The 21,621-nt window shown below is 46.5% G+C and overlaps 2 protein-coding genes across 3 annotated transcripts in view; one reads left to right on the plus strand and one right to left on the minus strand.

Annotated features, from left to right (window-relative positions):
• Positions 1-5,033: 5,033 nt before the first annotated feature.
• On the plus strand, positions 5,034-13,829 carry DXO (decapping exoribonuclease). Of its 2 annotated transcripts, none has more exons than XM_039346364.1 (7): positions 5,034-5,214; positions 7,175-7,569; positions 9,038-9,267; positions 10,530-10,749; positions 10,944-11,079; positions 11,632-11,726; positions 13,440-13,829. In XM_039346364.1, exons 2-7 carry the CDS (start codon positions 7,187-7,189, stop codon positions 13,567-13,569), a joined length of 1,194 nt encoding a protein of 397 aa, XP_039202298.1. In that variant the 5' UTR covers positions 5,034-5,214; positions 7,175-7,186; the 3' UTR covers positions 13,570-13,829. The 2 variants fall into 2 exon arrangements, with proteins under 2 accessions (XP_039202298.1, XP_039202297.1); XM_039346363.1 differs by lacking the exon at positions 5,034-5,214 and adding an exon at positions 5,557-6,067.
• Positions 13,830-16,708: 2,879 nt separating this feature from the next.
• The window catches only part of SKIV2L (Ski2 like RNA helicase), a 49,123-nt gene continuing 44,210 nt past the window's right edge, over positions 16,709-21,621 (minus strand). The window contains exons 26-29 of the mRNA XM_039346365.1: positions 20,764-20,874; positions 18,816-19,034; positions 18,552-18,692; positions 16,709-16,979 (exon numbers count right to left, since the gene is read on the minus strand). Of these exons, the coding sequence (XP_039202299.1) occupies positions 16,779-16,979; positions 18,552-18,692; positions 18,816-19,034; positions 20,764-20,874 (672 nt within the window). The 3' untranslated portion in view covers positions 16,709-16,778. The remainder of the gene's footprint in view (positions 16,980-18,551; positions 18,693-18,815; positions 19,035-20,763; positions 20,875-21,621) is intronic.

The raw sequence follows: 21,621 nt of genomic DNA on the forward strand, positions 1-21,621 counted from the left end.
GGCCGCCCTTCGCCTTTAGAGTAGGCGGGAGAAAAATAGCTTGACTGGCAGTAGGGAAGACCAATGGCTTCCTCGTCCGGCTAAGTGGCCCTCTTTAATGGAAGAAAGGTGGGCTTGGCCGTTATCTAGACCAGTGGTTCTTGAACGTTTGACTCTCAGAGCCCGAATTTATAATTTTTAAAAATGATGGAGGACCCCCCCAGAAACTTTCTGATTATATGGGTTATGTTTATTGATATTTACCATATTAAAACCTGTATTTATTGAATCATGTAAAATAAAGTTATTAAACCTATTTGATATTAATGTACATATTTTTCATGAAAACTCCCCTATAATTTTCAACAAATAGAAATAACGGGTGACACTGCTTTAAATTTTTGCAAATGTCTTCAGTATCTGGCAAATATTTTTAATTTTGCAAACCTCTGAGAGACTCCTAAGGTCCTTGGAACAGACTAAGAGACACCAATTTAGATCAGGGTTTTTCGACCTTGGGAACTTTAAGATACTGGTTGAGGAATTCTGGGAGTTGAAGTCCATCCATCTTAAGGTTGTCAAGGTTGAAAAAAAATAATTTTAGACTATGGGAAAGACAGACTCTGCTCTGGAAAGATATGAATGACCCCAAGATGGGGGCCAAGTTTGCTCCCTTGTGGAAGTCACGCAGATTTATGAAGTCCAAATCTGGTATATCATGTAATAATTCCCTGGTGATTAGGGTTGTTTTCTTCACGACCAGAGTTGTTTTATACAAGTTTGGATGATAGTAACATCTCACTGATGTTGGAACAAGTCTTAAACAGAAAATCTACACTATGTGTACATTGACCTTTTGCTTTGGTAAAAATAATTTTCTAGCTGATTTATGTTTCTGAATTGTTAGATTACACTTTCTTTCTATGTCCTTGGTCTTGAAATGTCTAGCCAGTGAAGAAGCGGTTTTGTGTCCCCTGATACTTCACTTTTGCTTTCCACCCTAGAGAGACCTCAATGCTAAGCAACGCTGCTTAAATGGGTTTCCAGTGGCAGCAGCCTAATGCTGCCTAGTATCAGCAAATGACTTCTTCTGAGCAACCTGACCAACAACCTTGCAGGCTGGAGGTAACATCTGAAATGGGAGAAAGTTGTTTTTTCTATCCCACAAGTGCCTGACTTTGAAAAGCACAGACAGCCACCGCTTTCTTTTACTTTGATGCATCTCTGTTTTTGATGAAAACATTCATGTGAAGCCTAGGTTTATTGTGTGTAAAAAACCCCAGCTAGTTCAGATCGACTCCTTTCAGGTAGTCTTCAATTTACCATATTTTGTTTAGCGACCATTCGAAGTTACAACACCACTGAAAAAAAGTGACTTATGACCATTTTTCACACTTACGACCGTTGTAGCAGCAGCATCATAGACACATGATCAAAATTCAGATGCTTGACAACTGGTTCATATTTATCACAGCTGCAGTGTCTTGTGGTCATGTGATAAGGTGACCAACTTTTTTACAACAAAAAGGAGGATATTTTTACAACAAAAATATCGTAAATAAAAAACATTGTATTTATTGAAACAATAATACAGAATACACTATAATATGGTAAATGCATAATAAAAAACATTTGTAACAATAACATTTTATATTGTAATTATGCTTACATGCCTATTAATTATTTGAATGAGTACTTTTCCATTGAATGAATATTTTTTGTCAATGTATCATTTTCTAACAATATATTGGAAATATTTGAACAAGAAATATCCCTCATATTAAATTTTATGGCAAGTGCTGCAGCTAGAGTATCAACATTCAATCTTGATTTCTCACTTATCCAAAAATCTACACGGCTGGACTGCATGGGGGTGGGCGGCGGAGGCAAGTGTTGTGAGCCAGGCACTCCAGGACGGCCATGTAGGTGCGCAGGGTGAGGTGGTGGCAGCACAGGTCAGCACCGCGTAGACCACCAGCTGGCTCGGCCCCTGGAAGGTCAACTGCCTGCTGCACCCCTGCCCACAGCTGCCCCGCCAGCACCGCTGCCCTGCCATGGAGAGCCGGCCCCGAGGCTCGCAAAGCACCAGCCGAGCCAGCTCCGGCCCTGCAGCTGCCCCCCAACACCACTGCCCACCCTGCGCATCCCCGTAGAGCTGGGCCCCCCCACGGCTCACAAAGACAAAGCACCAGCCATGCCGGCTCCAGCCCTGCAGCCAACCCCCCCCCAGCCACCCCCCAGCACCACTGCTCACCCTGCACATCCCCGTAGAGCCGGCCCCATGGCTCGCAATGGCAAAGCACCAGCTGTGCCAGCTCTGGCCCTGCAGCCGCCCCCCTAGCCGCCCCCCCAGCATCACCGCCCACCCTGCGTATCACCGTAGAGCTGGCCCCATGGCTCGCAATTGCAGAGCACCCACCGCCCCGGCTCAGGCCCTGCAGCCGCCCCCCCCAGCTGCCCCCCAGCACCACCGCCTACCCTACGCATCCCCGTAGAGCCGGCCCCACGGCTCGCAAAGACAAAGCACCAGCTGCCCCGGCTCTGGCCCTGCAGCTGCCCCCCCAGCCGCCCCCCAGCACCACTGCCCATCCTGCGCATCCCCGTAGACCCGGCCCCGCAGCTCTCAAAGCACCAGCCATGCTGGCTCCAGCCCTGCAGCCACCCCCAGCCGCCCCCCAGCACCACCGCCTACCCTGTGCATCCCTGTGTAGAACAGAACAGGGAAGATCAAGAGAAACTTACCACTCCAGTTTCCTCCAGCTATCTACGGAACTAAGTAGGAGATGGTGTAGTTGGGTAGCAGTGAGGGGTGCAAAGTTCCTGCAACTTGCACGTGCAAAGTTTGCTGCCCTGATGTTTTGGCGCGCTCAGCAGCAATTCCTACTGGCTTTTGAAAGCCAAAGGGGGAGTAGCACAGGCAAAAGTTGAAAAAAAAATCAAAAAAAGGTCCCGCAACACCTTCTGAGCGTTTTATGAGGACAAGAAAGCCCTGCAGATAAGTCTTCAAATATAGAAAAAGAGGACATTTAGGAGGACATTTTCGAGGGAGGACAGAACTCACAAAAGGAGGACTGTTCTCCCAAAAGGAGGACGGTATATGGAAAAGGAGGACATTTAGGAGGACACATTTTGAAGGAGGACAGAACTCAAAAAAGGAGGACTGTCCTTCCAAAAGGAGGACGGTTGGTCACCTTACATGTGATCACCTTTAGCAACCTTCTGACAAGCAAAGTCAATGGGGAAGCCAGATTCCGTTTACAACCATGTTACTAACAATTACAGTGATTCATTTAACGACTGTGACAAGAAATATGAATGGGGCAAAACTCAGTTAATAATTGTCTCACTTCGCAACAGAAATTTGAGGTTCGATTGTGACCATAAATCGAGGACTACCTGTATTGTATTCATTGCTATAATGAGAACTTGTTAAATAAACACAAGGGAAACTCATTTTGGTCCTCCTTAACACTCTAATTCTACTCAAAGTCCAGTTTTATATAATTCAATGTCCTACATTCAGGAACCTGGGGAATACTGGATCCCAAGCTAAATGTAATGAATGGTTTTAGAAGGGAACTTTAGAAGGGAATACACAGACAACTTTGGTTCATTCCTTTAAAATATTCTTAAATGCAGGCTTAGAGAAAAATATGTATATCATGTTTAGAATATACAGAACTTCAATTCTAATGGATCAGGCATCAGTCTAGAAACCAAGAAACTAAGTTATGGTCCTGCTTTTGGCATAAAAGCTGACTGGATAACTTTGTGCCAGTCACATTTTCTCAGCCTAACCCACCTCACAATGTTGCTGTGGTGGGGAAATTAGGAGGAAGGTGCATTAGGTATGTTTGACACCCTGAGTTATTTATAACAATAATAAAAGAGAAATAAAGAAGAAATCTCATAACAGTGAGAGCAATCAACCATTGAAACAGGTTTGCCTTCAGATGTTGTGGGTGCTCCACAATACCTTCCCCGTGTCCTCCAAAGGTCTCACACTACAATTCCCATTAGACTGGGACTGCAAAAGCCACCAAATTAGGAAGGTCTAACTCAGTGGTTTTTAACCTGGGCGATATCGCCCCCCAGGGGGCGATTTCATTTTTTAGGGGGGCGATGGAACAAAAAAGGGGCGACGTGGGGGCAAAGGATTGAAAAGGGGGCAATATGGGGGCGATGGAGCGAGATGTTTTGGGGACACTTTTGAGACTTTTTCATACAGTGAATCGCTGTATATCTGTTGTACAAAAACATCAGATCGCTCGCTATTAGTGGATTGAATTGTGTTTTCAAATGTTCCTCCAGCTAGCTTCAGTACAGAACACCGTACATATGTGAAGACGCATTGCTTATCTTCATGCGCATTGCGCAGCAGCCTCTACCCTTTTTATATTTCTTTTTGCGTCTTAAATTTCACTTGTAAATCAATCATTAAATATTACTGTTTTTCTTTTCAGGCATTTCACTTTTTTGCAATTGAATTTTGTTTTCAGTGGTCATTACATTTAAGTGTCTTGAATAAATAAGATAATAATGAAATACATGTATCACGAAGTTTGGGAATAAAGTGACGGGTGGCACCAAAATTTTTCACACAGTTGAGATATGGGAAAAAGACTGGAAATAAATTATTTGCATCAATATGTCCTGATGACAATTTTAAAGAAAACAAAAAAAAGTGTTTGCATAAATTGAAGAATTATTTCCTATGTTGTGATTGAGAGGTTATGTTGGGGGAGGGGGGCGATGACAACTTCCTCATTGGCTCAAGGGGGCGATTCGTTCAAAAAGGTTAAGAACTATTGGACTCTAACTAGTGTTTTTCAACCTTGTACCCTTCAAGAGGTGTAAACTACAACTCTCAGAATTCAACTCCCCACGACTGGGAAATTCTGGGTGTTCCACACATCTTAAACGGGATCGAGATTAAAAAAAAAAACAAACCACCGCTTAACATAAAGCCGCCTAAAGAAGGCTTCGACTGCCACCTAGTGGCCATGAATTTAAATTACACGACGCTGAAGGAAAACGGGAAAAAGGAAACGGAGGGCTTCCTCTGCTAACTGGCGTGCTTTGATGATGCAACTTAGAGCAAAGAAACGAAACTGGGCTTTGTTTTGATCAGAAAAACAGCCGCTCCGTCTCGGCTTGGATAGTGGTTTAACGTTAGGCGTGCGACCCCTACGAGGCTGCAGGTATTCCCGGTGCTCGGCAGTGACGTCACGGCAGGTAAGCATGGAATTCGGAAGAGGGAACAGGGAAGGCTCCTTAGGGACTTCTCTGTCTATGATGATCGTTATAGGAATCCAAGACCGGGTCAGAGGGCAAAGGGTAGAGGTCAGCTCCTAAGCTGTCCCGGGGGAATTCGGAGCCAGGACCTTGGGGTTCTTTGTTTGGGGCTAAAGTGAGATTGGATCTCAGCAAATGTATTGGGGGAGTAATATTATGAGATTTGATTTTAGTAATTCTGTTTTATGTTTTATAATTGTTGCTGTGAGGCACCCAGGGTTATTTGGGGATAGGATGGGCAATGGATGGATTGATGGAGGGATGGATGGATGGAAGGAAGGAAGGAAGGAAGGAAGGAGAGTTTCACTGAGAAAGTGACTGTTGAGAGGGAAAGAATTCAATTATTGTGTTTATTGCTGATTAAAAGGTTTTGCTCCTAATTTAATACTGAAGATATTTGAAGAAAGACAGAGCCTGAATGGAAAAGGAGAGGCTGGACAGAGACTGTTATTTGATTTGTACCCTGCTATGTTTATTTCTGCATTGATTCAATTTATATGGCCACCGATCTCACATACAGGACTGGGGAGGGGTGTATGTTACAGAATTAAAATACAAAAAAAATATCTAAAATTACCAAAATCATAACAACGACAACAAAACTATTCAAACAATAAAAACTGTTACAAAGTCACACACAAAAAACATAATCTGCAAGAAACTTTAAGGATAAGCAACAAGAATCAGCCAAGAATTTATGGACCAGTGACAAAGCGGCTATATTCACATTATGCTCATAAACTGGTTATGGATTAATCTATACTCTGGCTTGTTCAATATACCAAACAAGAAGGTAACTAAATGATCTGTTTTAATCTAATATACTAAGCCACAAAAATCTAACCAAGTGAATGCTAACCAAGCTCAGGAAATTGTGTCAGTGTATATACTGGGTCTTTTATCTAACTTGTTTAAGTGTCATGTGAATACAGCCAGGGTGTCCTTTGAGGACTGTTAATCCCCAAAATACCAAATAAGGCTGAGAAGAGTTAAAAACCCCAAGGAACTATTTGGTCATTAGGAACTGTGCTGCTTAGGTTGACTAAAGAGTGTAACTCATACCTTAGATACCACATGGAAGTTACTGTAAAACGACAGCTATCCTAGTACCAAACTTGGCTGACCAAATGATCCTCACTTTCTAATTAAAGACTGGCCCTTGAAAACACCCCAATCTTAGACTCATGTTAATAACTAATAAAGTAGCTGAAAAATGAATGTGATCCTGGGGATTTGGATGGCCAGATGATAATTCTTTGTCTTGTCTCTTTGCCTATAATGAAAGGCCAGCAATACTGGCCAACCTTATAGAATTGTCAGAAGGCTGACCCAGAGAAAATGCATGAAACACAAAGCAAAACAATTACCTTTGTAAATTAGATACTAAAGGTTCTTGTATTATTATCAATAATACGGACAGTCCTCAACTTACGACCACAATTGAGCCCAAAGTTTCTGAGATAAGTGAGTTTTGCCCCATTTTATGACCTTTTTTGCCATGGTTTTTAAGTGAACCACTGCGGTTGTTAAGTGAGTAACACGGTTGCTAAATGAGTCTGGCTTCCCCATTGACTTTACTTGTCAAGACCGTCACAAAAGGCGACCCCGGGACACTGCAAACCATCTTAAATATGAATCAGTTGCCAAGCGCCTGAATTTTGATCACATGACCATGGGGATGCCGCAGCGGTGAAAGCGGTCATGAGACACTTTTTTTCAGTGCCGTTGTAATTTTGAACTATTATAAGTTGAGGACTACTTGTAATGTCAAACATTGGGTTGGACTGAGTCTTAAAAGTTCCTTTTGACCTTTGCCTCAAACCCAGAGGAGCACTGGGGACAGTTTCTCAGCTGTGTATTCTGAAGGCAGAAGTTTCACGCTCATTCTTTTTGTTATTAGACACAAACCCTTATGAAGCCCACAGCCAGTTCCAGGTCTTTCAGCCGAGAGGATGATGCGGATGAATGCAAAGTCAAGCAACCAAGAAGAGATTTCAAGGCACCCCTTACTTTGCCGGTTACTCCCTCTCTGTACGATGCCCCTTTTCCCTTTTATCGGCGGCCAGCTGAAATAGGACGCTTTTCCCTAGATGCCAAGCGGTGCTTCCATGGAGATGCTCGTCAGCTGCGCTACTATGCCCCACCCCCTTCCGAAGGCCCCTCCCCTGGATTTGACTTGCGGGATGGCTACCGCGACCGCTACGTGCAGCGGGATGACAGCATCCGTGAAGGCCTGGAGCACCTGCTGAAATGGATTGTGCAGAACCGGAAGCAGTTACAGACTGAGGACAAAGGGTGAGAAAGAGTTAGAGCAGGGGTCCCCAACCTGTGGGCCGCTGCCCGTTAATGGGCCGTGGTCTGCTGGCCACCGGGCCATGGGACAGACTGGCCAATGCGCGTGTTTGTGTGTGCGCACACCCCTCACGTGCGCTAGCGCCATGGCTGCAGGGCACAAAAACTGGACCCTGCACCACGGGGCGCAAAAACGGGCTGCCGCTGAGTTTTGCGTGAAAAAGGGACGCCACCGCGCCTCGGGGTGTGAAAACGGGATGCCACCGCTGCGCCGCTGGATTCTAACACAATAGCAATAGCACTTAGACTTATATACCACTTCACAGTGCTTTACATCTCTCTCTAAAAGGTTTAGAGAGTCGGCATATTGCCCCCAACAATCGTCCTCATTTTACTGACCTCGGACGAGTGGAAGTTTGAATCAACTTTCAACCAGTCAGGATCGAACTGCTGGTAGTTGGCAGAATTAGCCTGCAATACTGCATTCTGTGCCACCATGACTCATACCCATGTTTCCCCTTAAAATAAGACCGGGTCTTATATTAATTTTTGCTCCAAAAGACCCAATAGGAATTATTTTCTGGTTAGGGCTTATTTTCGGGGAAGTAAGGTAATTAATGCGTCTGTCTGGCTAACGATCTTAACTGGGGCTTATTTTGGGGGGTTGGGCTTATATTAGGAGCATCTTGAAAAATCATGCTTGGGCTTATTTTACGGTTAGGTCTTATTTTGGGGGACACTGGGTGTTAGACATCTGGCAATGACATTGCTGATTGTCAAGTGTCTGCTGCCCATCTTTAACTGCCAATTCCTGAGAATGAACCGGAGCTGTTCAGTATGCAAAGACTATACTTATTACTCAGTTTGCTGTAGTGGTTAAGGTACCAGGCTAGAAACCAGGAAGCTGTGAGTTCTAGTCTTTCTTTAGCCATGAAGCCAGCTAAATCACCTTGGGCCAGTCCTCCCTCTCTCTCTCTCTCTCTCTCTCTCTCTCTCTTTCTCTCTTTCTCTCTCTCTTTCTCTCTCTTTTCTTTCTCTTTCTCTCTTTCTCTCTCTTTTCTCTCTTTCTCTCTCTCTTTCTCTCTCTCTTTTCTCTCTTTCTCTCTCTCTTTCTCTTTCTCTCTTTCTCTCTTTCTTTCTCTCTTTCTCTCTTTCTTTCTCTCTCTCTCTCTCTCTCTCTCTCTCTCTCTCTCTCTCTCTCTCTTCTCTCCTACAAAGAAGAAGGCAAGGGCAAACTACTTTTGAAATCTTGCCAAGAAAATTGTAGAGACTAGTCTTAAGCAATCACTAGAGGTGAACGCTGACTCAAAGGCGTACTCAGAAAGAGTTCCCTTGCTTTGGCTCTACTGGGATTAGACAGACCTAGTTTCTTATCTTAACATGGTTGGTTATTCAAATTTTCTCTTTTTCTTTCTTTCTCTCTCCCCCTTCTTTCCTCCTCTTTTTCTTTCTGTCTCCCTCTCCCCCGCAGAAAGCTCCTGAATGCTGACTTTGTGACTTGGCGGGGGCATTTCACCAAAGTGCTGACCACCCCATACGAGAACCGAGAGGGATGGTTGCTGGCGGTCACTCTCTTCCGAGGGACTTTGTACATTAGCGAGTTTGAAACGGAGGCTGCCCGCAAAGAGCGGGAGCAACGCTCAGAAATGCTGAAGGAGCTCATGTACATGGGATACAAATTTGAGCAATATATGTGTGCTGGTAAGGTTTCTGGAGAGCTCCCAGCTCTGATTTGAAAGTCAGGTCTTAGGGACTTTTCCTAAGTTCCTGAACTGAGCTGGTGGTTGCTCTCTTTTTCAGAGTGTTTGAATTATTAGGAATGATGTAGACCAGTGGTTCTCAACCTTTTTAATGCCACAATCCCCAACTGGTCGTAAGTCGAGGACTACTCAACCAGTCGTAAGGAGGACTACTCCACTGGTGCAGCACCGTTTGCAGAATGGGATTTTTGGCGGGCTCAGCAGGGCAGAGACAGCCTGGACAATTCCTATTGGCTTTTGAAAGCCAATAGAATTAGACTCTATTCAAGAGAGTCTATTCTATTGGCTTTCAAAAGCCAATAGAATAAAAGGGAGTAGCACAGCTAAGGAAAAGGGGAAAACAAAATGGCGGACTGCGTTGTTTGGCGACCCCCGTGAAATGGTCGTTTGACCCCAAATGGGGTCCCGACCCACAGGTTGAGAACCACTGATGTAGACAAAGTAGAAGGAGAGCCGTATTTGTCTGTGGTAGCCAAAATCACAAAAAATCTGGGAGACACTTTTGGGGAAATGGATATTAATCAGTTAATCCAGCTAATGATCGACTGAATGGCTGCATTGCTACTTTTAGTTTAGTTGATGCTACAGGTAGTCCTTGATTCATGATCTTTGAATTAGTGACTGTTCAAAGTTATAACACTGCTAAAAAAATCCAGTCCTCACACTTATAACTGGTCCTTGCATTTACGGCCGTCCTACTAATCCCATGTTCACATGATTTCAACTCGGGCGCCTGGCATCCGGCTCACATTTACGACATTTTGTGGTGGTGGTGATCCCGATTTGGAACCTTTTTTTGCAAATTTCCAGCAAGAAATATCCAAAAGAATGGGTTTGCATTTATGACTGTAGGAATCATTTAATGACCATGGTAATTCACTTAACGACCATTCTAAAAATGGTTCTAAAACCATGTCTGACTCATGACAGAAATTCCAGTCCCAATTGTGGTAGTAAGTTGAGGACTGTCTGTACCAGGGGTAGGCAACCTTGGCTCTTTTATGACTCGTGGACTTCAACTCCCAGAATTCCTGAGCCAGCCATGCTGAGGGGAAAGGGAGAGGTTTCCAAGCTGAGCCATGCTGGCTCAGGAATTCTGGGAGTTGAAGTCCACGAGTCATAAAAGAGCCAAGGTTGCTTACCCGTGCTCTATATAGTTACTTGAACTTCCAGGAAGTGCCCAAATTTCTCATTCTTCTCCAGATTCTCCAGATGGGATTCCTGATCCAACTGGAGTAGTGAATACAAATGAAGCTTTCTGCACCGTGATTCGGTCCCGCCTGGGAAGTCACTCACTTGTCTTCTCTGGAGAGGTAGATTGCACTGATCCCCGAAGCCCTTCGCCGCAGCCTCCTACTTGCTACATGGAACTGAAAACTAGCAAAGTCATGCACAGCCCTGCTCAGAGGAGAAGTTTTTACAGGTGAGGAAGGAGCAGTCGAAATTGCGTTGGTACTGGCTGAGGAATTCTGGGAGTTGAAGTCCACAAGTCTTAAAAGTTGCCAAGTTTGAAGACCCCCGTCCTAAAGAAACAAAGCCCTTGCCAGCTTACTGGGTGGGGTTCCCTTAAATGCAGGTTTGCGTTCGTTACAGTCATCTGTCTTTTTTTCTTTTCAGGCACAAGCTAATCAAGTGGTGGGCCCAGTCTTTTCTTCCAGGGGTATCCCAGATTGTGGCAGGGTATCGGGGGCCGGATGGCTCAGTTGTAGGGCTGGAAACTTTTGAGACTATGCAAATATTCAAACTCATTCGGGTAAGTTTAACTCTGGGACAAGGCCAGGCCCTTTGGCGCCTCATCAGGGAACACCCTCGACAGGATACAAGATGGCTGCTGCAGCCACACAGTTGACACCAGGCCACTTTTTAAAAAAATATGTCTTGCACTCCCCTGAATTGCAAGTTGCCTGATGCAAATCTTATACAGATAGTCCTCGATTTACCACAGTTCATTTAGTGGTTCGTTCAAAGTTACAATAGCACTGAAAAAAGTGACCGACGATCATTTTTCACACTTGCGACTGTTGCAGCATCCACCTGGTCACGTGGTTTCCATTCGGATGCTTGGCAACTGGTTCATAGTTATGACGGTTGCAGCATCCTGGGGTCATGTGATCCCCTTTTGCGGCCTTCTGACCGGCAAAGTCAGTGGGGAAGTGAGATATACTTAACAACTGTGTTACTAATTTACTTCTTTTAAGGGCTGGCAATGAAAAGATATATACTGTACTTGGTTGTGTATATGCCTCAAAACAGAAGCCCCGGCTGGGTTTATTTCTAAGTTACAATTTCTTTACTACTCCGACAGGACGATCCAGGCTGTTGGAAGCCAGCTGTGTGTATGAATTTCTGTGCTGCTTTTCTAGCCTTTTTGAAGACGGTGGTGACGGAAGACAATCCAAAGTGAGTAGTTGTAATTTTGACACACCTGGCAGAAAGCCATGATCATTCAGTAGTTGACTAGGCCAAGAAATGGAGCCTGAGGATCTCTGGAAGTTGCTAAATGGTAACTCCTAGCAGCCACAACTGGTGTGGCCAACAACTAGAAATGCTAGAAGTTGGACTTCAGCAACATCTGGAAGGTGATAGGTTCTCCATCCTTGCACGGCTTAGGAGATGTCTCCTCTTCGGTTCCCAAGCATTGGCAACAGTGAAGTGTCACAAGCTAATAATTAAAAGAGACAGACCACCAATCCTAGGTTCTGCAATCATGGTGATGGACGATGGGAATTATTTCTGAGGGAACTGAACATTTGCTGCCCTGAGCTCAAAAGTTCACTTTCATTTGTCTGAAATGGTATATAGGATTTCCTGCCTGACCAGGAGGTTGGACTAGATGACCTCCAAGGTCCCTTCCATCATCATCATCATCATTATTATTACTACTAATACTACTATTACTATTATTAAATGTAAAAAAAATGTTGAGACTCTAGAAAGAGTACAGAGAAGAGCAACAAAGATGATTAAGGGACTGGAGGCTAAAACATACAAGGAACGGTTGCTGGAATTGGGTATGTCTAGTTTAATGAAGAGAAGGACGAGGGGGGACATGATAACAGTGTTCCAATATCTCAGGGGCTGCCACAAATAAGAGGGAGTCAAGCTATTTTCCAAGGCACCTGAAGGCAGGACAAGAAGCAACAGGTGGAAACTGATCAAAGAGGGAAGCAACCTAGAACTAAGGAGAAACTTCCTGACAGAATAATTAATCAGTGGAACAACTTGCCTTCAGAAGTAGTGAGTGTTTTAACACTGGAAGTTTTTAAGAAGAGACTGGACAGCCATTTGTCTGAAATGGTATAGGGTTTCCTCCCTGAGCAGGGGGTTGGACTAGATGACCTCCAAGGTCCCTTCCCATTATTATTATTATTATTATTATGGATCATCGCACAGTCAGCCAGATGTTCAGACTGGATTTGGCATTTTGTCTACCTATCGAGTCCTTACCCAGGACCTGGGATAGGCAGATGTGGATGTTGTTGTTATTATTATTATTAATTATAAATCATCGCACAGTCAGCCAGATGTTCAGACTGGATTTGGCATTTTGTCTACCTATCGAGTCCTTACCCAGGACCTGGGATAGGCAGATGTGGATGTTTGATGGTATTACAGATATCGTCGCAGGATGGAAGCATTCCTAATAAGGCCGCCTTTTGCAATTGACTAATAGCGAATTTGTCAATGCCAATGGTGTTCAAGTGGTGCTCCAGTTGTTTTGGGATTGCACCCAAGGAGCCTATGACTATTGGTACTACCCTTGCTTGCTTTTGCCACAGTCTTTCTATTTCTATTTGTAGGTCTTTGTATTTTGTTATCTTCTCCAGTTCTTTCTCTCTATTCTGCTGTCTCCAGGCACTGCCACGTCCACTATCCAGACTTTTTTGTCTTTCTTATCGACAGTTGTTAAGTCTGGGGTGTTATGTTGCAGGTGCTTGTCTGTTTGAATTCTGAAGTCCCAGAGCAGTTTAATTTTATCATTTTCTATGACTTTCTCTATTTTATGATCCCACCAGTTTATTATTATTATTATTATTCCTTCCTTCCTTCCTTCCTTCCTTCCTTCCTTCCTTCCTTCCTTCCTTCCTTCCTTCCTTCCTTTCTCTCTTCCAGGTTGGTTCATCTCTTTGCCTGGAACCCAGGGCACGCGGTTTCCTTCACAGTGCATCAGGATTCTCAGTACCGTTTCCTGCCTGACTGGTACGTGGATGCTCTGAGTGAGGAGAAGCCCCCCACATCATGACTCCTGGATTGATGCACTGGAAGTTAAGCTGGTTTTGGAGCTAGAAGCCACTGGGTGGTGGACAGAAACAGATACCAAGAAGTCAGTTTCCTGCTACTTGGAGAACGGGAAGACGGCACGATGGCACTGCTGTGATAACAAAGGAAGGAAAAACCAACTGCCCGTGCATTGTCTTCTGTTGGTGCTTCTGCAGCATGTCCTTTCCCATGTCATCTGTGGTTTACAAACAATAAAGGAGGGAGCCAAAGTGTACTTATGAACTAAGAGTGTCCTTTTGTTGATTGAAGCCTAATTGAAGTCAAGTAAGATGGTTTGAGCTCTGCATGTGTCTCAGCCAGTTGTGGGTCATTTAGCATAATATCCATAATTGGAACATATTTAATATGATGTATGAATTGACTCAGCCATCAGTAGACACACAGACATAAACTACATTTACGTCCATTCAAAAGAGAGAATAAAAAGTTGAGAAGGAAACAAAAAGACCAGAACACATCCTCTCCAGCAATCAATACAAAGATAAGCAGACCTGAATGCTGCATGATGGGGTGAGCTCCTGTTTTTGCTCCACCTAGCATAGTGATGGCGAACCTTTTAGAGTCCCGAGTGCCCAAACTGCAACGCAAAACCCACTTATGCATCATCGGGTGCCGAATGGGTGTAGCCCAGGGGTAGGCAACCCAAAACATTCAAAGAGCCACTTGGACCGGTTTCCCACCAAAAACAAAACACTGGGAGCCGCAAAACCCTTTTGATATCTAAAATGAAGATAACACTGCATATATCCTTTTTTACCTTTATTATAGGTGTGTGTGTGTGTGTGTGTGTGTGTGTGTGTGTGTGTGTGTGTATATATGTATATGTATATGTAGGTCTTTGGTTGTTCGGGTTTTCTCCCGCGTAAAATTGGAAGTGTCTTGGCGACGTTTTGACGAAGTCCCATTCGTCATCTTCAGGCTGGTGTTTTCAGCTTCGTGCTTTGAGCAGCAATGTGTGGTCTTAGCTGTTTCTTCCTTTTAACTATTCATACTATTAAAACAATGATCACCAAGAGAATGCTTTAAGAGAATAAAATTACATACACACACAGGTAAAAAAAGGATATATGCAGTGTTATCTTCATTTTAGATGTCAAAAGGGTCTCTCTCTCTCTGTCTCTCTCCCTCCCTCTCTATCTGCCCTTGGTCTGCCACTCCTCTTCCCCCACTCTCTTTCTTTCTCTCTCTCTTTCCTCTCTCTCTCTCTTTCTCCCCCCCCCCTCCTATCTGCTGCTCACCTGGAAAGCTTCAAGCTGTTGTCCAACAACAACCTCGTCTCTTTTATGACTCATGGACTTCAACTCCCAGAATTCCTGAGTCAGCCTAGCTGGGCTAGCTAGCTCTCTCCTGCCCTTCCTGCTTCCTGCAGAGACGCAGCAAAGGGAGGAGCTCCGCCCAGTAAGCTTTTCAGCTCCTCGGAGAACACTGTGAGTGCATTCTCTTTTACACACACATACACACACACACACACACACACAAAACACCACACACACACACAGACACACACACACACACACACAAAACACCACACACACACACACACACAGACACACACACAGAGAGAGAGAGAGAGAGAGAGAAGCAGGGAAGCGCAATTGCCTCTCTCTGTCTCTGTCTGCAAAGGCAGAGGAGGCTGGGAGCCGCAGGGGAAGGCTCAAAGAGCCGCATGCGGCTCCGGAGCCGCAGGTTGCCGACCTGTGGTGTAGCCCATTGTGTGGGTGTGGCCCATTGGGTGGGCATGGCTGTGGTGGTAAGGGGAGACTGGGTGGGAATAAAAAGTTCAATCAATCAATTCCAACTTTGCAAGATCTTTTTTTTCCCGCGAGAAGTTGAAATTGACTGATTGAACCTTTTTTTCTTTTTTGCACATGGCCACGGAGGCCTAAAGCAAAAAGGTTTTATAAAACCCAGCTGAAGGCCTAGGACTGGGGCGACGGTGCATGTGCCCACAGAGAGGGCTCTGAGTGCCGTCTCTGGCACCCGTGCCATAGGTTCGCCACCACTGACCTAGCAGTTTGAAAACATGCAAATGTGAGTAGAAATGTCTTGGGACAATGATGGCTCCCTCAGCTAAGAAACAGAGATGAATATCGCCCCCTAGAGGTGATACTGGACAGGGAAAACCTTGACTTTTTACTGTAAGCTGGCTGGGGAATTCTGGAAGAAGTCCACGTCTTAAAAGTTGCTAAGTTTGAGAAATATTGGATTAGATCAGGGGTCCCCAACCTATGGGCTATGACCCACTATTGCGCTGTGGCCTACTGGCCACCGGGCTATGGGACAGGCTGGCCACTGCTTGCACTTCCCCCCCCCACTCACACACTTGCGGACCCATTTGCACCTGTGCGCGGAGCTAGCAGTGGCATCTAGAGCCTGCATGCCAGCACAAATGGGGCTACTAGTGCACCCAGGTTGCACAGCCCGTTTGCACATGTGCACGGGCTAGCAGCGGTGGGGGCTAGCACCTGTGTGCATGCGCATACGGGGCCCGCTAGCCCCATGCGGGTTTTGCGGCCCATTTGTGGATGCTCACGGGGGCTACCCCAGTGTGGACACGGGACTGCTAGCGCTATGCGGGTTATGTGGCCTGTTTGCGCATGCGCGCGGGGCTAGCAGCAGCGGTTAGCCCTTGCGCATCTACACAAATGGGGCCGCTAGCACCGTGTTAATGCTTAATGTGATGTTTTGTCCTCAGTGCAGAACTATGGGATTTTTTGGATCCTGTTGGTACGGGAAAAAAAATACCATCTAACTAGCAGGTTTTGGCCAAACACAGAATCCAACGTGATCAGCAAAAAGAGGCCAGCAAACTAGAGAGAAGATGAAATATCTTTCCTTCCAGCAAAGGAGGAGTCAACCTGTTTGGGCCACCTTTTTTACTACATGAAGACAGGCCCCTTGTTTGGCACAAGGATGAAATTTTTTTATTGTTTACATCTGCAGATGCATTGCAAAACCTCTTAGAGGTCAGAATAAGGGAGGGAGAACTTCCCAGGATGGTGAAAAAGGATCCCGTCCAGCTAGCACAGGGGTAGTCAACCTTGGCTCTTTTATGACTCGTGGACTTCAACTCCCAGAATTCCTGAGCCAGCTGGCTCAGGAATTCTGGGAGTTGAAGTCCACGAGTCATAAAAGAGCCAAGGTTGACTACCCCTGAGCTAGCATCTCCCCTCACTGGGTGTAGAGGCTAGCGGCAAAGACAATGTCTCTCTTGATCATGTTGGAGGCGGCCTCCATCTTGGCGTGCAGAGTCGGCTCCCCCGTCACCCGGGCAGCGTTGCGCATCTCGCGACAGGTTTCGTCCAGGCGCTGAATGCAGCGGACGATGATGCCTTCCTGCACGTCTGTCAGGTGGGCGATCTCGGCGAAGGGCTGAGGAGGACAGAGAGGAAAATGGAAGGCCTCGAATCTGCAGATGCTGAAGCGCACCTTATTTGTCAGAACTGCCACCTCACGCCTGCCGTCCGCTACCAAGTCTGACATGAACCCTGGGGAGGGAGGGGGAGTGCTTGGGAGGGAGGGAAATGGAAAGTTACAAAAGTGAAGGTGCCTCTCCGAGAAGGTGGTTCGAGGTCACCTTGCTATGAGAAAAATGCAGCTGTGAGCCAGGCTAAAATCAGAGTGTGACCATTTCAAAAACGTCTTGGAGATTGATAGGACGATGAGTGTGTGTGGGGGGGGGGGAGCAGAATGGGAAATGTCCAATAGCAATAGCAATAAGACCTATATACCACCATAGTGCTTTACAGCACTCTCTTAGTCTAAGCCAATGATGGCAAACTTTTTAGAGTCTGAGTGCCCAAACTGCAACCCAAAACCCACTTATTTATTGCCGGGTGCCAGGTGGGCGTGGCCCACTGGATGGGCGTGGCTGTGATCATGGCAGACTGGGTGGGTGTGGCCAAGATGGGCGTGGTCACCTCGATGTTGCTCGTGGGGAGGGATGCCTGTGGGGGCCGGGCAGGGTTGGGGGAGATCCAGGCAGGTGGGGCAGTGGGCAGAAGGCTCATCCTGAGGGGTGAGGCAAGGCAGGGCGGGGGTACCATTGTTGCAGGGCAAGGCAAGGCAGGGGCCGGGCGGCCGCTGCCTGACACCATCAGCCTCCGCACACAGAGGCCAGCGAGCGCATGAGGGTCAATAGTGTCCATCAGCAGCCACAGCCTGCTGGCCCCTTGAACAGCGCACTCTGGGGCTCCGCAGCCCGCCACCAGCAGTTCAGAGAAGCCACCTCTGAGCTGGATGGCCGGCTGACAGCTAGGAGGCAATGCAGTGGGTCGTGCCCAGGAAAAGGAGAGCATCTGAGGCCAGGAGGGTGGGAGGGAAACCAGCCATGCTGGGATGCATCCGGCCACGTGGGACCTCGGCGAGTTAGCAGGCGGCTGGTTGAAGAGGGACAGTTGCCATCTCCAGGGCATGGCGCGCATGCCCACAGAGAGGGCTCTGAGTGCCGCCTCTGGCACACGTGCCATAGGTTCACCACCACCGGTCTAAGCGATTTACAGAATCAGCATATTGCATCCCCAACAACCTGGGTCCTCATTTTACTGTCCCCGGAAGGATGGTAGGGCTGAGTCAACCTTGAGACGGTTAGGATCGAACTGCGGACAGTGCGCAGAAAGTCCGAGTGACAGGTCTTGCTTAATGACTTTGCAGGGAAGGGACCTATCAACCACCACTTTCTGGTCGTCAGGAAAGCTACTCAGTAATCCATTGGATGGTCCACAGGCAGTCATCCCTTTTTTGTTATCTTGTCCTTTGTCTCACTGTTTTTGGTTATCTCACAGTCCCAAATGGTCAACCCATTAAAAAAAAAAAGAAGCTATCCTGCTTCCCCTAGCTCTACAAAGAGGGAAGCTGTTTGTCTGTTTTAGGGTAGGAGAGGGAAAGACGGTCCCGGTGGGATAAGCCAACTGGGAAGGTAAGGGGTGGAGCCTTCATCCTTACCATGCCACGGGCCCACTCGTAAACCACCTCCACCAGCCCGAATTTGTACTGCTCCACAAAGTCCTCGACCGATTCTTGCAGGCCGCACTTGCGTTGCAGCAGGGCGATCTGTTCGGCTACAGAACGGATGTGCTCTATGCCCTGAAGGACAAAGAGGGAGAGAGAGGCTGGGGGGCAGGGTCCGTTGAGGAGACACTGACCTAAATGGCAGCGCAAGTCTACTCCTGTGTCTCACTTCCCTCCCATCTTCCACTACCCACTCACCTTCTGAAGAATAGAGGGCAGCTGGGGCTCCACCTGGGTGCGGACCTGGCACACCGTGCAGCTCAGCAAGGCCACAATCTCCTCAGGTCGCAGGTCGGTTAGGGCATTGTCCAACAGCAGCTGCGTCAGGAGCAGCTCATGGTTGCTGATCTGACGGGCCACGCTGCCCTTGAGCTCCACAGCTCCTCCTTCGTTGATGTAGCCCAGGGAACGCAAGACCTGAGGTGAGCAGAAGCGGAGACTAAAAAAAAAACACCCAACCAGCTCTACCTTTGGCCAGGGAACAAAGGAGAACACTCTCCCTTTGACGATTCCATGAAATTGACAAGACTTTACCCTGGGGACCTGCTGTAGAAATAGCACTAACGCTCAGATTTACATACCGCTTCACGGTCCTCTCTAAGCGGTTTTACAGAGTCAGCATATTGCCTCTCCCCCAAAACAATCTTGGTCCTCATTTTATTAACGTCGGAAGGATGGAAAGCTGAGTCAACTTTAAGCCGGTCAGGATCGAACTCGTGGCAGTCGGCAGAGTTAGCCTGCAATGCTGCATTCCAACCACCGCACCACCACGGCTCGACTTCAACTTCTAAGTTGAATGTTGTACCAGCATCAACAGCCATTTCCTACCCAAGCAAGTGGAGCCCAGTCTGTGAATTCAGAGGAAGGCAGAAGAGATGGAGAGTTGGCTAGGGAAAATGAGGCAGGGAGGGGCAAAATTCAAGACCAAAAAAAAGACCATTGAAAACACACAATCCTCTTTGCTAAAATGTGACCTCTGCTCTCTCTCTCTCCACAAATGATACAAGTGTTTTGGTTGGCGCTCGGCTCAACCAAATAGCTTGGCTTGTCATCTTCAGGCTGGTGTTTTCGGCTTCTTGCTTCTAGGAGCAAGATGACGAATGGGACTTCGTCAAAATGTCGCCAAGACACTTCCAATTTGACGCGGGAGAAAACCCGAATAACCAAAGACCTACATACAAACATTCGCAAAAACCTCAGAAAACAAATATATATATACATTTTTTGGATTGCTAACAAAGAATAAGGGAGGATGGAATAGCTATTTCGAGCTTCTTAGCTCTCTTCAGCCAAACATACCCTTCTGAGATTCGAACCTGGGCTGCTTACATATTAGGCAGCTGTGTTAACCTCTAGACCACAGGCTCTTTCTCACTTTGTCAGCTGTATCAGGGAGGGAAGAGACAAGGGAGGAGATTTATCTTGAGTGTTCGAATCTCAGAAGGGTATGTTTGGCTGAAGAGAGCTAAGAAGCTCGAAATAGCTATTCCATCCTCCCTTATTCTTTGTTAGCAATCCAAAAAAATGTATATATACAAATGATGTCGCAGTTGGCGACTGCTGCCTGTGGATGGCTCTAGATTGAGCTGATACAGGCAAAAGAAAAAGAAAGATTTCTTTCTCCCATATTTGGGCCGACAGGGTGCATCAAAAAACACTCAAGATATATATACATAAATAAAAAGAAGCAACTGGATTTTCTTGTTTTTCTTTGAAGACATTTCTCATCCAAGAAGCATCTTCAGCTTCTTGGGTGAAAAGCGAAATGTCTTCAAAGAAAAACAAAGAAAGCCCAGTTGAACTCTTGAAAAAGCAACCTTTGGGATAACAATGACCTGGATGACTGAGAATCTGCATAGACAGATTTCCCTAGGCCAGGGATAGGCAACCTTGGCTCTTTTATGACTCGTGGACTTCAACTCCCAGAATTCCTGAGCCAGCCATACTGAAGGGAAAGGGAGAGGTTTCCAAGCTGAGCCATGCTGGCTCAGGAATTCTGGGAGTTGAAGTCCATGAGTCATAAAAGAGCCAAGATTGCCTACCCCTGCCCTACGCTGCCCCTTGGCGCAGCTCTGCACGAGACATGAGAACTCCACTTCTTAAGTCCCTGCCCATCGGATTGCTCCAACTGCAGAGAGGCACTCACCTCGACACGCTGGTGATACTCGGGCAGTAAGAGAAGGGACTGGTCCGACAGCAGGAAGCGCAGCTGCTCCAGTTCATCCAACACCCTTTGGCGCTCTCGGAAGCGTACAAACTAGAGAGGGAGGAAGGAGATCCGGAAGGTGAGAGAGGGGATGTAAGTAAATCTGAAAGCCTCTTGTGCAGAAGGACCACATCCCTAGAGACCGTGGGGTGGAGGAAGGAATGCTTTTCAATGCAACCAAAAGAGGCCAGGCTGGGCAAGCCTGTCGGAATATTTGTTAATCTTTCTGGAAAAGAGATTCATCCCTACGTCTGGGTTGCGATTCCTCATTCAAAGGAAACCAAAACAGAGCTGCTGCTTGTTAAAGAACACGATGAAGGAAAAGGACGAGGGGGGACATGATAACAGCATTGCAGTATCTTAAGGGACTGCCCCAAAGAAGAGGGAGTCAAGCTATTCTCCAAAGCACCTGAAGGCAGGACAAGAAGGAACGGGTGGAAACTAATCAAGGAGAGAAGCAACCTAGAACAGTGGTTCTCAACCTGTGGGTCAGGACCCCATTTGGGGTCGAACGATCATTTCATGGGGGTCACCAAACAACGCAGTCCACCATTTTTTCCCCCTTTTCCTTAGCTGTGCTACTCCCTTTTATTCTATTGGCTTTCAAAAGTCAATAGGAATTGTCCAGGCTGTCTCTGCCCTGCTGAGCCCACCAAAAGTCCCATTCTGCAAACGGTGCTGCACCAGTTGAGTAGTCCTCGACTTACGACCGGTTGAGTAGTCCTCGACTTACGACCGGTTGAGTAGTCCTCGACTTACGACCAGTTGGGGGGTCACGGCATTAAAAAGGTTGAGAAC

This window comes from Crotalus tigris, unplaced genomic scaffold (genome assembly GCF_016545835.1).
Source record: "Crotalus tigris isolate CLP2741 ecotype Arizona unplaced genomic scaffold, ASM1654583v1 scf7180000017989.1554031673:749699, whole genome shotgun sequence".
NCBI classification, from domain to species: Eukaryota; Metazoa; Chordata; class Lepidosauria; order Squamata; family Viperidae; genus Crotalus; species Crotalus tigris.

Bases quoted from the DNA above. Each gene is read 5' to 3' on its own strand.
- DXO (XM_039346363.1), top strand. From the start codon at position 6,005: ATGCTCATAAACTGGTTATGGATTAATCTATACTCTGGCTTGTTCAAT. The intron at 6,068-7,174 runs GTAACTAAATGA...TTTTGTTATTAG, and splicing joins TCAATATACCAAACAAGAAG to ACACAAACCCTTATGAAGCC. The intron at 10,750-10,943 runs GTGAGGAAGGAG...TTTTCTTTTCAG, and splicing joins CAGAGGAGAAGTTTTTACAG to GCACAAGCTAATCAAGTGGT.